Source organism: Eucalyptus grandis, chromosome 8, assembly GCF_016545825.1.
Source record: "Eucalyptus grandis isolate ANBG69807.140 chromosome 8, ASM1654582v1, whole genome shotgun sequence".
In the NCBI taxonomy this organism is placed as follows: domain Eukaryota; kingdom Viridiplantae; phylum Streptophyta; class Magnoliopsida; order Myrtales; family Myrtaceae; genus Eucalyptus; species Eucalyptus grandis.
The window spans coordinates 19,269,549-19,285,908 of NC_052619.1; the positions used below are offsets into that span (position 1 = coordinate 19,269,549).

Sequence of the window (16,360 nt, forward strand, 5' to 3'; positions counted from 1 at the left end):
CTTCGATTCAATCCAGCTATTCGGATCAAGTCAAGCACCGAGTGTCAAACGACTCGACTCGGTTCCCGGCGTTCGAGTTTTGAAAGTATTTTGACTTCGCTTGTTTAGATGCATGAACTTCAAAACTACGAATACGCCTCGGTACAAGTCCCTGGTTTTTCACAGGTTTGACTTTGCCAACTAAGGACGACACTGTCGGCGGAGGGGCTGGCGACCGAATCTTTTCTCTCTCGCTAAAGCCACGGCCGCTAGTGAACAAACCACGACGGGAGAAGCTTCCCGTCGTCTTTCCTGCAGGCACATGCCCCCTCCTGAGATTCTCACCAAAACCCTGTTCGACATCCTATTCTTTTCTTTATCTGCACAGCGTGCGATTCCCTTTTCTTTTCGGGCAAACACTGTTGGTTGGGGGGGTACGGCTGACGACACTCGGACTTGCTATTTCGCGGTTAAATCTCATGAGCCGTTCAGATTCGGATCTTTAACCTTTGCAGGTGATCCCGATTCGACATGGTTTGTATGTAGTCAGTAACATTGGAATAGATGATCTCCAGTTTCCGAGTTAAAAGTCCTCCGGCGCCTTACTGATGAAGAGTTGAAGAGGATAAATTTCGTGTTAAATTAGATTTGTTTTTGGCGTTATTTTTGTGTTCATATTTTTTACTTATTTTGGCTTGATCTTCATCAGAAAATGGCTTAGTTTATGATATAACCTATGTTGTTTTCTATGTTGAGAGTGGGCAGAATAGTATAGTAGTACAGTCCCATCAGGCAGATTCTCTCTCTCTCTCTCTCTCTCTCTCAGTCATAAATGACAAACGAGTAAATCGCATCTTATGTAAAGTTATACATCTCCACATCTTTGTCTTGAAACCATAAAACACCACCCACACGGACGCAAAAAATATTATTTCTTTCTTCTCGATTCGTGTGACTAATGTATATCGTTAAATTAGACAAGATCTCCATGAGATCTATATGAGATGATCGATATGCCCAAAGTTCACATGTGTCGGATGCACTAAAAATTTTCTCTGCACACAAATACGTCCTTTCCTTGACACCTTTTTCCCCATAAGAAGCTCTAGCTAGCCATGTGATAATGTACTAATAAGGTACTCTCCACGAGCCCCGTAATAGGTCAGCAAACGATTCCAACGATTCCTCTATGCAAATGGTATTATTAATGCCCAACCATATCTAATCAGTCTCGTGATGAAGATTCGACATATATCAAGTCATGGTCAATGTTGGTCTTCCTAAGAGCAGTACAACAGGTATTGGCCTGTTCCCAAGACTTGGCTTTAGATCTGAGATCATTAAGCATGCTTTAAATCACTCGAGTTTTGATTTGACACTCAATCCCTAGAGATCCGTTCGATCTAATGATAGCTAGAATGATTATCAACATAAACGTGGGCTTTAGCATATCTTGATTTTCTCTCTCCGTTGTGAACCATTCTCAGAAGCCATGTGATGGTATTCGGGCAGCGTTCAAATTGAAATTGAGATATGGATACGAGAATATCCAAGGGGGCGGTACCCATTTCCCGCCCCATTTGAACTGTCCCAGAGCCAGAAAAATTCATGGTATGGAGAGACGGGCAGGCATGGATCCAAGGGACGGTATCCTCAAATTAATGTATGCAGTCGCTGCAAATCATCGCTATTGCATGGTCGCATGCAAATGAATGTCGAAAATACATTAATGCAAAACGTACATATAAGAGGTCAAAAGAAGACAGCTGGTGACTCCCTTGAGAGCATCTTCTGGATTGGAGCTTTCTTCACGGGAAAGATATGACAAAGAAATGTATCTTTTGTTCCATTCGTGGGTCGTGTCTCCTATCTAAAAAGCCTTCCATCCTATGCTATGAATTTAGGTTTGCTCCCCCCCGTGAGCTCACTCACAGCTCATTCATCACCTGGATTTTTCCACTTTCAAATTGGGGGTTGTTTGTCATCTAGTCCCTTTTTATTCTATTTTCTTTGTATTTTTCTGGTATTGTCATCCTAATACTTACATTGATGCTTATGTAATGTTGCTGTCATTGTGAATGGGCTTCAAAACAATTCGTGTGCATTTTTTAATTTTGGTTGAAATACTAAGTCCTTGGATTTCAGGGCTGCCCCACGACATGGTCGATGGAGCTATGACATGGGCACCGTCACCACCTCTCTCAACCTCTTCCTTCACGATGGCGATGGGAGAGGGTCACACGATCATCTCCGACCATTAGTTTAAGGGATAATAATACAAATAGTCGTTGAACTTTGGCTTGATATACAATGAGATCCATAAACTTTTAATTTGTTCAATATGATCCCTGAACTTTAATCAAATGTGTAATGTGATTCATCAACTTTCAATTTATTCAATATAATCCATTAATTTTTTATGCATGTTCAATTTTGTCTATAAATTATATGAAAATATTCAATATTATCCATATATTAATTTAAGTTTATGGACAATATTTTATATTTTTATATAATTTAAGAACTATATAAATTTGAACCAAAAATTCAAAGGCCACGTTGCACATTGGATTATATTTTAGGCATAAACGGATGATCAGAATGCTCTGCCGAATCTCTTCGTAATTGATTTGCCTTTTGAAGTTCCATTTATGCCAGAACGCAGCATGAACGTGACATGCAGTTCTTGTCCCGTACCGTCCGGGCAGAATTCCAGATGTCGTGACAAATCTGATTGGTGAAAAGCTCTCCGGGAAGGAGCGCGCTTTTGATCCGGAAATCATTCAGGTCGAACTGGGAGTTTTGACTCTGCTGTTCACTCACTCCCTCGCTCAACTCAGCCATCGATCGTCCCTGGCCCCCGCCTCGAAGACGATGCTGCATGGAGATCGTGAATTCTGGCTCCGGGAGTCAGAGGCTGTCGGGGCCGTGAAGGGGAACCGCCCCGGAAACCGATGGCGCGCACGAGGCCGGAGGAACCGAGGCCCGACGCACGCACCCGCATGTTCCCCACGTGTCTCGCGCGGACACGCACCCGCGCAGCCCAGCCTACCCCGCAGCATCGATCTCGATATCCTAAGAGGAAGGAGAATGCGAAACCAACCCGATATCCTGTCGTGGAACCTAGCGAGGCAGCTGTTATCTCTCGTTTTGGTGCTGGATCTAGTGTTAGTTGAGGAAGACTATTCGCATTGCCACGATCTCGATTGGCTTGCACGATAAGTTAGGTGTGATGGTTGCATGCAGTAGCATAGAGAGTGCCTACGAAACACATGTAGTAGCACCTAGTTACTAACCATTAAATTTTGTTGGAACTAGCGGTATCGTTTTGAAAAAAAAAAAAAAAAACTTGACAATTTAATGCGAAAGTAAAAACGACCAAGTTGAATAATATTGATTCAAGTGGGAATATGAGTCTGAATATCGGCAGTGATATGATGATGTTCACCAGCGTGCAAAGGTCAAAGTTTGAATATTGACAATGATACGATGATATTTGCTAATATGCAAAAGTCTATGAGAAATAATTTATGAGAGATTAAAGATAGAAGAAATTGCATATAGAATATATAGCAGTTGCTTTAAGTAAGTTTACATCCACTCTTTCATGTTAATAGCATATTGGTTGGATATTGGTTGGATTTCATTGGTCAATAAATAAGATATTACAAAAGGAAGTGATTGGTCTCACAATATCACACGGTCACTTTTTTAATGCCTCTCAAGGATTACAATAGGGTAAGTATGTAAGATGAAATTCTCTTGAACTATGGAATTTTTTTATTCTGGACCTCTCTTTAATCTTCAACATTTTGGTCTCCTTCTATACTCATTCACTTCCAATCTATCCTTTGGATGTCTTCAGAGGATACTCTCCAATCAACCCACTATACAAGATGCAAAAGAAAGATTAAGTTGCTGTTAAGAGATCAAACTGGAATCCCCATTGATTTGGTTGCTCATTCAAGCAAATCTTCATTTGCCATAAGTAGAGTTCTTCAATTAAGGAAAGTAGTTTACCTTTGAAATGATTGTCAATCAATCAAAGATGTCTTGCGTAAGGATTTCGTTGCAAGACAATCTTCAAGATTGAAGATCAATCAATGTTTTCTGTATTGGAAATCCAAGTCAAGTCCCAAACTATAATGATGTAAATAGTGGGATTTGTGTTTGAACATATAATTAGAAATAGATTTAGCTTTAGCAATAGGATCCGAAGTAATCAAATGCATTGATGATACCAGCGTGTAAAATTTGTTGATATCCATATTGTTGATGTGATGATATCCAACTCCAGTCATATGATGATATCCAATTTTAATTGCCCGGTGATATTCAATTGTATTGGCAATCATGGTTCTACCATGCCGTTCACTTATCTAGGGTATGTTCACCTATCCCTATCCAAGGTATTTCTAGGCTTTACCAAACTCCCAATTCTAGGCTTGTTCACCTTCTACTCCAATACCTCTAGCTTGTAGACACTTCTATATCTAGTGCCTAGTTCACCATTGATAGAAAACTCATGACCTTTAGATGTTCCCATTCGAATATTATATGCATAATGACTTGTGCATCTTTCACCTTATTACTTAAACATTAAATACGTTAGCAGAGTTTCGTTATTTTGTCGTCTTCAAAACATTGAGGGATTTTCCCAACAAATTTAAATTTGATTTTGGTATAGGCATCTAAAGTTATTTAGTTAAGCTAATACACGTATCAACAAGTCTTAGGCCATCAATTAGGGTTTGTGTGTTTGAAGAAAAAGTGTTTTTCTGGGAAATTGTCTTCCAACTTTTTGATTTTTAAATGACGAAAAGCTAACCAATTTACGGAAAATGCTTTCCATGAACTAAAAACAATAAACTTAAATTGAAGGGAAAACGGCCTTTCAAGTAAAAATGAAATCACTTTCCCTAAAATTACCAAACATATAAAAACTAAAAAAATTTCTTGAAAATGATTTTTATGAAAAATATATTATTTTTTTGTCATGAAGTTTCCACCGAGACAAATGCACCCTCAATCAACCTTTGTGCATCTTTTCGGCAAAATAGTATTACACAAAAGGGTCATTGCGAACAAGTCTCCTCGAGATGCTTGTAAGCATTTAACCGAGAAGTTTCGACGTTGAAACGCTCATCATGCGTTTAGTGCACCGAAATTTAGTGCATCGAAACCGCATTTGCAATTTACTCCATGGAGTTACGATTCGCAGACCGATAAGAGTACGGCAATTCCGTGGTTGGGCCTTTTTTTTTAACCTTAAAATCTGCTCTGAATCATCCAACTGGGGACAAGGACAGGACACTCGCAACAAGCTGTACCGCCGTACAAATGACTTTGATTCGTGGAAGAACTTTCTCCTCGATACGTACGTGGGCGACTCGTTCTTGACTCGGTCCACGCGGATCGTACGGACCCTCGAGATACTTTTAGGCATCGCCTGCTCCATCTTCGTTTCACCAAAAATAAATTACCGCAATGGTAGTTCATCCATCATATCTTGAACTAGAACAGCGTGAAACGAAAACTAGAATCGCATCAGTTTGCTCGGATATCATTAGATTCGGAGAAGAAGAGCAGAAACCCACTCCAGGCAAATCCTTAACATGGGTATTGAGCACGTCCAACGTCACAGTGAAAACCAAGACCTAAATGCCGAAGTTTCCTTTGAAAAAGAAAGGTGAACCGCAATGGAACATCACCCCACCAAGCACTGGCGTGGCGGGCACCATGCAAAGTACGCGGACAATGCTGCACGAGTGATGTAAAATCAATCATCCTGATTGTGGACGAGATGATTGATTGATCCTCACTAGATCTGACGAAAAAGAAAGAAGAGAGTTCGGGTTCATTGATTGGAGTCGAGCTGCATGTCGGTGGGCTGGGACGGGAAAACATGGAAAATCCAGGCTCTGATTACACGTCCACATCAATGTCATCTCTCTCTCTCTGTGTGTCGGTATTCATTCATCTGTAGATATCAAATCTCCAGCTCCAGATCTCAACTCCCAGTCTTAAGTCTTCACCGCCTGAGCAGAAGGAGAATGACGCCGACGGGAGCGATGAGATGGGAGAGGAAAAAGCTTACGCGGGTTTCCCCCGGGAGACAGGATCTTATCGCGATCTTAATGCGCATATTGCTCAGGGACGAAAAAAGGCTCTTGACCTAGACCGCGGCAGCATCCGTGAGTCCCGCTCGCTCGATCTGGGCCCTCCGCCGCCGTGGGGCCCCGCGCCGCTGAGCGGCTGAGATTGAGTAGGATCGTGAAGGCGTCTGGTGCGAGAATTGATGTCTAAGATATTCAGGAGATGAGGCCACACGTGTGCGTTGCATGGGAGTAATGGCATGGGGACACGGAGTGATGGGTGGTCCGTGCGAGTGAACTTAAATGCGTGGATTTTTCCATTTATTTTTTATGATCATTTTTATTTTTATTTTTATATATGTATATTATTTTCGATGAGAGGGATATGTGAGTAGATGGAGGTACGTACGCTTTTGCTTTTATCTTGGTCGGTTGGATTTACCTGCGTTGTAGCGAAGCTCGCCCTCGTGACCCGAATTGTAGAGGGAAAATGACAAAGATATGTAATGTAGTCCATGAATTTCAGCCTATGTAATGTGATTCATAAACTTTAATTTAATGTACAATATGATTTATGAATTTTTAATTTATTCAATATAATTCATAAACTATCGATACATATTTAATTTAATCAATGTGTTATATGAAAATATTTAATACCATTCCCTAAACTTGAATTAATAAAATGATTGTATTAAATATTTTCATATAGTGTATGAATTAGATTGAGCATTATAAAAATTTAGAGACCATATTACACATTTAATGAAAATTCGAGAACTATTTATGTAATTATCCAATTGCAAAAGATTACTTTTGTGACTAAGGTAAATGAAGTCCAATCCATGTCTTGAGCAAGCTTGCATGAATGGAGTGGCTTATAAGAAACGTCGGTCCTACAATTTTTACGATCAAGTAGTTCTTGAGTCAGCAGTTGCGCACCTCAATCGATCCATTTCCTAGCGCGTTCAAGATCTTATTTTCGGAGTGCTCTCAACAAGACTTAAATCAAAGATCACTAGGAGCGGATCGAATCGAATCCTCTTGGCGCCCGAGTCCACGCATGTTTGCTTTTGGCAAATCACCTAGATTTCACCTCAAGATCTAGATGGCTTTTTTTCCTTTTTAATTATTATTGATTTCCACCAGGCTTTTCTAAGGTGGCTATGATCACCTGTTTGACGAAGCCTGTCCGGAACGTGGCGCTGACTGGAGTCCACGGATCGAGGGAGATAGAGGGAAAGACCGATGAGGAACCCGATTCTCTGACAATAAAACACACATGAAAAAGAAAATACAACATTTCTTTAGATTATAGAAGCCTTCCCTCCTTTTTTTTTGTTTCTACCATATTTCTTTTCAGGCATCCGATGTCCGAGAACATCGATTTCCCAAAAGAGAAAAACCCATTAATTTAAACTCTTCAATGAAAATTAGTGTAATTATATATCTTAATCATCTCAATTTAGACTATCTCTCGCGCGTGTGTGTGTATGATTAGATAGAGAACTTTTGCTCTGCATTATAATAATTAGAAGGTAGCACTATCGCGTTGAATGTGCAAACAGACATGTTTTCCTTAATTTTGATTTAGTACATTAAAGTAGCTCTCCATTTCTTTGCCTTTTGTTTTCAATATTAGTATAGTCGAATTTAACATGTGGGGAAAAGTATAAGGGGAGTCAATTTATGCAAATTTTGTAGGATTACTACTTAGGCAAAGAAGTTGGTGAATAAGAGAAAATAACTTTGTCCAAATTGATTCTCAACAAACAAAATTAAAATATGCAACTATTCCATTGTTAAAGTTCAAATTCTTCGATTCATTCTCAATTTGTTTTTTTTACCGTACAAAAGTTACCAAATTCCATTGTTAATTGACCATCCTCTTGTCTACTTGCTTTTTTTTCATTAACTCGTTCGCATTGATTCTCACTCAATTCCACCTCCTTCCATTCTAATGAAATTATACTAATGCAGAACCCCATTCCAATTAACCAAAAAGCATCGAGATAAAAAAATGAGGCTTCGACTTTTGATTCAACAATTTGAAATATTATCTCACATCACTTGACAATGAGTCTTACATGCTCTTTATATACATGTAGTTTCCCTCTATCTAATAACTTAAGATTTTGAGTTAAACTTCCTAACATGGTATGAAAATAAGTGCTATTGTATGTAAGCTGGAGTGTTAAAATATTTAAATATTCAACCACACCTTTACCTAATAACATCACTTGACAACACACATGTTTTGGTTGAATTTACAAAAAAAATTAGCGATATGATGCACCTGTGATGCGTGTGTAAAAGGGCATAAATTTATTTTGCGTACAAAAACTTACGTCTTTTACAGAATCACAAGGAATTTCATAAATAAAACATTCACATGAAGGAAATACTATAAAGACTGTAAAACGAGGGACTTGAACAGGGGCGAAGCACCTCTTCTTGAACGAAGGTCGGTTGACCCAACTTTTTATCTTTATACAAATTTGACTTTTTTTATTTTAATGGTTTGGACTATATTAAACCTTTGACACTACAATGCGTGTAACTTAGCTTGCCAAGCACTCAACCCATCTCATTATTCTTTTTTAATTCAAGTCTGGGCGGTTCAAACGTTAAATTTAAGCACACTTGAGCTTAATTGATTTAATTCTTAAATCACTCGCAAGCCTAATTAAATAACTTTATCATTTATATTTAGATAGGTGAATGTAACTCCGATATAAGAAACAGGAATTCGATATAGTTCATTTTTTGTGCTTAGGAAATGGAACTTGAGCTTTATATCATTTGGCCGGTAAATAGAGAGAGAGAGAGCCAAGTGCAAGATTTAAATTATTGTATGGAGCATAGCTCGAATTTAAGAAATTTAAATGTAATCAATGACTTTGTTTATTTTTCGAAAATTAAATAATATAAAAAATATTTTTCTGAAAATAATTGCTTACATATCTTGTTAACCCCACTAAATTTTGTACCTCGAATTACGAGATTGGCCTCCACATTACTTAAAATGCAAGAACGCATATGTTTAAACATCAAAGTACTCTTCTCTTTTGACATGTTTTCAAGAGCATGCTAAAAAGCATTAAAGATGGAGATCCTTGAGTGGTCTTGTTAGTCACTTGACTTGAGCTTCAATTAACGCATTTGAGGTCAATTTAAAGCGTTAACAAAAGAGAGGATTTAGTTAAGGCCAAGATTCAAGTCGAGACATTGTCATTCAAGCCGAGCCCCAAGCCACGGCTATTTTTACTATTGAAGTGCTTCCGACAATATATTACTAGAGCTCTCAGAAACATTTATCAAGAACTATCGACTATAGTACTTAATATATGATTTAAACGTATTGGACACATTCAAAGAGCCTGTTATTATTTATTTTCCTACTTCTATCCCACCTAGAGCAGTACAATTGAAAATATTCTTTTTGGAATCTAAAAAAAAAAAAAAAGTCCAACTAAGGAACGAGAAATGATCCAAATTACATGCTATATAAATTAGATGTATCTAGTCGGTCTCAGGGAATATCTGCAACTATAATCACTTATATGAGCAATTTTCTTCCTTTGAAATTTCTGAATAAAAAAGAAAAAGAAAAATAAAAGACTTCTCTCTATATCACGTCATTGTTGTACATAATCTATTTTACTATATATATAAAATAGGACAATATGATTATTTGTAGTTAGATTGAGATATCGAGAGATTTTTTTCTGAATTTTTCATTTTCGTGGAAAAATCTTGAATTTTGCATGGACAAAAGAAGAGTCTTTTCCCTTACCAAAAAAGAAGAGTCTTTTCAATAAGTTGAATGCATGTAATGTTCAAAATTTAATTTCATTATATGATATATTATTACATAAATTTTATCGTCACTTTATGACTAAACCTAAATAAAGAGAGGTCTGGATGCTTAGTTCTGCCATAAAATCTCATGGCACGTGGAATCCATTATGAGCATTAAAAACTATCAAAACGTGACATTAATACAAAATTAGGGATCGAATCAGGAGTCATGGAACAGGAAAGATTGCATTAGGTCTGAGAATGGGATGCGATGAGACAAGAAATGATATGAAATCTCTAATCCATCGTGAAGAAATCTATTCGCCCTAATCATTAACAATTTATAAAGAAGAAAAAATCATTTTTCCGTATGATACATTCACATGATGCGAATAAAATATATGAATTATTATTGTGTATAGTATATTTAATTTTACTGTGTATATGTCATGAATTGCGATAAATTTAGAAAACTTACCAGCCTCCTAAATATTAGACATCATCAATTATACTACGTATGAAACATTATAGTACCAATAAATATTATTTTATAGATTGAGATATAAATAGTTGGGGAAATTTAAGCGTTTATTAGACAAGGAAAAGCCTCATGCGTTGGATTGGCATTTATCTTTGAGCAATAATAAAGAGGACACAAATTTAGGAAAGAATTTATCTACCAATGCACGTAACTTGAATGTTATGTAACGGATTCAGATATTTATATTTAAATTAAAGTTTCACAGGGTTATTACTATACTTCTCTAGGAAGAAAAGAGGCTTCAATTAATGGATATCCACATTAAATGCATTTTAAGTCAGTTTTAGTATAGTATAAGGTTCCAATTATTTTTGATAAAATGATGACAAGATTTACATCTAGATATTTTATGAACAGTGAAAAACATTTTTTATTCATTAATTTTTATAAGCAATACAAATGATAATTTTTAGAAAAAAATATTGTAAATTATTTATTTTTCACAAAATAAACAAAGTCTAAGTTCTCTATTTCATAACTGCTAGACATTACCAATTATACTATAGATAAAGAAATCAGAGCAAAACTACATATTTCTCTATAGATTGAGATAATAGACGACCCTTTTCTATATTTTTCCTTTGTTTGAAGAAAATATATATAATCATTTGAGAAAGAAAAATGAGTCTTCCATTGCATTGGTGTTTATCTTAAAAAGAAAACAATAAGAAAAAGTGTGTAATTACAGAAAAATTTCTCGAATAACCAAATATAATAAGTACTCTATACGATACATTTAAATGTGCATGTCTAAGGCATAGTCGTTACATATTGATCCTTTAGTTCTCAGTATAACGTTATAAAAAATTCAAGTATTATTTTTTATTAATCTAGAAAAAACAGGTATAGAAGCCAAATTATTCGAAGGTGCGTCAAACACCCAATAAATCTTTTAAATCTCACAAATCCAGCTTGCGATCTACAGTTTTTACCAGCTATTTGCAAGATTAGATCGAATAACTCCAGCTCCCGAGTTGGAAATCCCCGAACTCTAGGATCTTATCAAAAAAACAATTATTTCCTTCTCCTCATAGATATATTTCTGCACCCGTGATGGGTTTATACGTACTATATACAAAACTTAGTCACATCTGATTTATTTTTCTTTGGGGGGGACGTAGGTTAAATCTGTTTTTTTAATTTTTTGGTGGGGTACGGGGGAGTTAAAGTGAAATCTGAACGAACAGTGAAAAATAACGAGAAAGAAAGATCCCATTCGCGCAGTACGTCTCCAAAAAAAAAAAAAATAATAAATAAAATAAAACCGACGACAGAGGGTGAAAGAGAGAGGGAGAGAGAGAGAGAGAGAGAGGAAGGTCATATATATATATATATACATACACACAGAACCACCCACCACCACCACCACCACCACCACTCTCCTCCCTTCTCCTTTTCTTCAACCCTCAGATCAACCACTACTCACTCCCTCACTCCCACAACATCTTCCTCTGCACGGTTACAGTGCTCCTCCCCCCTTCCTCCGAAACCCCCCGTTGAGCTCCGGCCAGAGAGAGAACTGCTCAGAGAAGCAGCAGATCCCGCGCCATTAATGCCCTCCCTCCTCCTCTGCGTGACCCTGCCCTCTTCACGCCACGACGTCGCTGCCCTCTCCCTTGAATAGCTTCCCTTCACGCGCAAAGAGAGAACTTGAGGATGGAGCTGAGTAAGGTCACCCTGGAGATCTTCACCAAGCTCGAGCAGAAGTGGCTCTCCCACTGCTGCGAGCCCCCCCGGCGCACCCGCCTCCTCTGCATCGACGGCGGCGGCACCTCCTGCGCCGTCGCCGGCGCCGCCCTCGTCCGCCTCGAGGACCAGATCCGCCTCCGCACCGGCGACCCCGCCGCCTCCCTCTCCGACTCCTTCGACCTCCTCGCCGGCACCGGCCTCGGGGGCGTCCTCGCCGCCATGCTCGCCGCCGGCGACGCCTCCGGCCGCCCGCTCTACTCCGCCCGCGAGGCCGTCGAGGCCCTCACCGCCCGGGCCCCCGAGATGTTCCGGCCCGCGGGGATCCTCTGCCGGCGACGGCGGAGGTTCTCCGGGAGGAGCATGGATAAGGTGCTGGAGGAGCTGTTCACGCGGGAGGACGGGAGGTGCCTGACCCTGAAGGACGCGCGCAAGCCCCTGCTGATCCCGTGCTTCGACCTCAACAGCTCCGCCCCGTTCGTGTTCTCCCGCGCCGACGCGACCGACTCGCCGAGCTTCGACTTCGAGCTCTGGAAGGCCTGCCGGGCTACATTGGCGACGCCGGGGCACTTCAAGCCGTTCGCGCTGGCCTCCGTCGACGGGAAGACCTGCTGCGCGGCCGTCGACGGCGGCCTGGTGATGAACAACCCGACCGCCGCCGCCGTCACGCACGTGCTCCACAACAAGGGGGACTTCCCGTCGGTGAACGGCGTGGAGGACCTGCTGGTGCTGTCCCTGGGCAACGGATCGGCCGCCGGCAAGGCGCCGCCGCGCGGCGGCGAGTGCTCGACGTCGGACGTGGTGAGCATCGCGCTGGACGGAGTGTCGGAGGCGGTGGACCAGATGCTGGGGAACGCCTTCTGTTGGAACCGAGCGGACTACGTCAGGATTCAGGTACTAAAAATTAAATAAAATAAATGAAAACCCAATTTTTCACTCAATCCATTTTCCCTTGTGAAAATTCGTCTTAATTTTTTTTTTTGGTAAAAAATGTTTATAATTTATCAAGAATTAATATATTCAAATTGACAATATCTCATTATTGACATGCCGCAGGCGAGCGGGGTGGGAAGAGAATGCCGGAAAGGGGAGGAGGAGGAGGTGCTGGCGGAGAGGGGGGTGGAGTCGCTGCCGTTCGGCGTGAAGCGGCTGCTGACGGAGACGAACGGGCAGCGCCTCGACGGCTTCGTGCAACGGCTCGTCGCCGCCGCCGCCTCGGGGAGGAGTAGCCTGCCGCCGAGCCCCTGCAAGGACTCGCATCCCGCCGTTAGCCCCCTCGTTAACGGCCGTTGACTAAGCTCTCTCTTTAATTTTTATTTTATTTTTTTGCCTTTTTCCTTGCCTTAGTCTCCTTTTTTTTGGGGGGGGGGTAGTTTTCCCACTTTGTTGTAACTTTGTGTAACGAGCCTCAGCTTAACTTGGCCTTTGCCTTTTCCAATGGCTTTTTAGATTTAGGTGGGAGCCAATTAGCCTGAGATGCGTCCCTCTCAATGTGTATGTGGCGAGAAGAAAAATGGAGTTTCTTTAGCTGCTTTTGGTAGTTTTAGTTGGTACATTACATTACTCACCAGAGAAAAAGATGCCATTGAGCGCGACAACATTGCTAGTGATAATTAGACACGACACGAAATACCCAAATCGTCGATTTCAATCGGGTCGATCCCCGTTAAAGTAAAAGCTAAATCGATGAACGGGGCAGGTTGCCATGGAATCGGCATTGAGTTTCTCCATTATCTTCAATTAGTTCGTCCGGCGAATGACACGGTTCATTGAATGTAAACCCCCGATTAAGATCCAGCATGAATCTCCATTGACCATCATTGAATGCACACGGTTTTCACCGTGAGATCTCAGGGCTGACGACGTACCCCAAGTGGTACCGAGCAATGACTAAAAAAAAAGGGGTCGCACATTAACTATTCCCGACCCCCATCGGCCCTGAATTTACCCTTCCCCGCAAGAATGTACAACCTGAGATCTGACCACCAACAGCTGTCTCTTTTTCTATACAACCCACACAACACGAAATACGAAAACCGAGAAAGAACCTTGGAGCCTAGCTAAAAACTCCTTGAACCCCCCCATATGAAAACCCCAATAGGAAGAAGTACAGAAAAGGGTGCATGACAGCCTGAGGGATATCGGGTAAAATTAGGGAGCCGATTTGCGCGAATACAGCGAGGCAGAACAAGCTTCCACTCCCGTAGAATTACTCCTTTACACAAGGATAGAAAGCCACGGAAGCAGAAAGAGCGCCCCCTTTCCCACCCCCCCCAAATTGCTCCCTCTTGAATTTGTCCTTCTGTCCTCTTCCGGTAGGTACCGAAGGAAGACCGTACTTTGTCCGCTCTACATGCGATCGTGTCGACGCGAGCGATCGAGGGAGAGGAGTGTATAGTATTGAAATCGGTGCTGTTTTCGGGGGAATGCGTTCTCTCGCCTTTATAAATTTAGGGTTTTTGTCCTAACCTTTTTCGTGGGGCTGGGCGTGGGGGGAGATGAGATGGCATGGGATGGGGATAACTTTTTATTGAGTTAGGTAGAGAGCGATGTGCGCAAAAGGGCCAGCCCCCACCTACATTTAAGTTCGGAGCTGGGGCGATGAGGACATGGGGTAGGACAAGATTTACGGCTTAAAGTAAGAGTTGTTTTCGTTTTGCCATGTTTGGGTCGGGACCAGGACCTTTGCCCACTCGCCTGATGGTGTACTATGCCGTCGGCGTCGCGTAATAATACACTAATTCCCTTTTTGGTGCAACCCTTTGCCCGAACGGATCGATCGGTCAAGTGAGAGCTCGTCGATCTTATGGAAACCGCCGGTCAGACGCTTCTTGGCCTTCACTTCAATTAGTTGTTAGGAGGTTTCCTGGGCTGTGCGGTAGGCATGTTCCTCGTACCTTCTTGAGAGCGATTTTTTTATTTGTTTGAAGTAGATCCAACAGTTAACAAACACCTTTACCGATTATATCTTCAAGATAATAGTAACTTCATTTTAAAATGTCATCTGCCAGCTTTCAGTCGAAACCCCTAGAGAATATGAGCAAAAGGTTGAAATGTATATGATACGAGATGTTTTGCACATGGGCAACACGTTACAGGTGTAACAGTTACACGAATTGAAACTTACAGGATGAAATAGCACGTTAGGATGAGAAGTCATGCAATGGGATGTGCAAGCTTTGTTCTTACATGGATCTATACGTCATTAGGAATATTAAGATATCTGCAAGAGAAGAAGTGGCATGATAAACAATTTATTACCTATTAGACAAAATTATCATGATCTCTGCTCTCTTGAGTTTGGTATTGGCTCTCTTATTAGGTTACATAAACTGAGAATATGTTGTAGAGATTGGAGATTTGTGTGGAGGATTGATTCAAGAAATAGCATGCCTAGGGTTTGTGGAGAACACATTGAACGATGATATGTAATGGATGTGAATGAACATCGATCGACATTGAGATCATTACCTGTTCGTATTATGCAAGGACAGGACGTCTTATGGGGCGCATGAATCTCCTGGACGACTGCATAATCATACCCTGCGAGAAGAATTCTGAGAAAGCTTGAACGAAATTAATTCGATCGTGCCCTCTCCGACTCGAACGGATGAGTCGAAGAACGTTGTCAAGACTCGCACCTAATGATGTGCTGTCCCGCCAAGTCGCTAGGCTTGTGATCACGAACAATTGGGTTTTCAAGACTCTTTTTGAGCATTCAAGTTAATCGATCCCGGATGAATGTGACAATGTGTCTCCTAGATAGAATATTCACCGGGGCCACATGTATTGAGCTTTTTACATGCGATATGATGCCAAGGGAAGGCGCAAGTTTTCTTTTTCCTGGTTGTAAAGGCGCAAGTTTGCAATGCACAATGGGACTCATTCATGTCGACGTATCGTACTTACTTCTAATATGTATAGGCTCACGGTAACACTGAAACAAGTCAAATGATTTGGCTAACAATCACATATCCTCGCATGTCTATATAAACATCAATCATACCATGACATGTTACGTTCTTTTCTTTCTTCTTCTTGCATTTACGTCTAGTTTCATGTCATACGAACGAATTTATATTTAGGATTGCCAACCCTACCACAAAAAGGCCCTCATATGGTGTCTTCAAGTATCATAACCTTAAGATGGAAAATATGAATAGATTCAGTCGATATCAGTAACTTAGGTGGTATTGACAACTAGGAAAATAAACTTCGATTTCAATCACCCAATGCATTGAACCTCTACATTTTTTTT

The 16,360-nt window shown here is 40.7% G+C and overlaps 1 protein-coding gene across 1 annotated transcript; it reads left to right on the forward strand.

Moving 5' to 3' along the window:
* Positions 1-11,774: 11,774 nt before the first annotated feature.
* On the forward strand, positions 11,775-13,642 carry LOC104456997 (probable inactive patatin-like protein 9). The gene is made up of 2 exons (XM_010071909.3): positions 11,775-12,996; positions 13,159-13,642. Exons 1-2 carry the CDS (start codon positions 12,073-12,075, stop codon positions 13,393-13,395), a joined length of 1,161 nt encoding a protein of 386 aa, XP_010070211.2. The 5' UTR covers positions 11,775-12,072; the 3' UTR covers positions 13,396-13,642.
* The last annotated feature ends 2,718 nt before the right edge of the window (positions 13,643-16,360 follow it).

Bases quoted from the DNA above. Each gene is read 5' to 3' on its own strand.
- LOC104456997 (XM_010071909.3), top strand. From the start codon at position 12,073: ATGGAGCTGAGTAAGGTCACCCTGGAGATCTTCACCAAGCTCGAGCAG. The intron at 12,997-13,158 runs GTACTAAAAATT...GACATGCCGCAG, and splicing joins CGGACTACGTCAGGATTCAG to GCGAGCGGGGTGGGAAGAGA.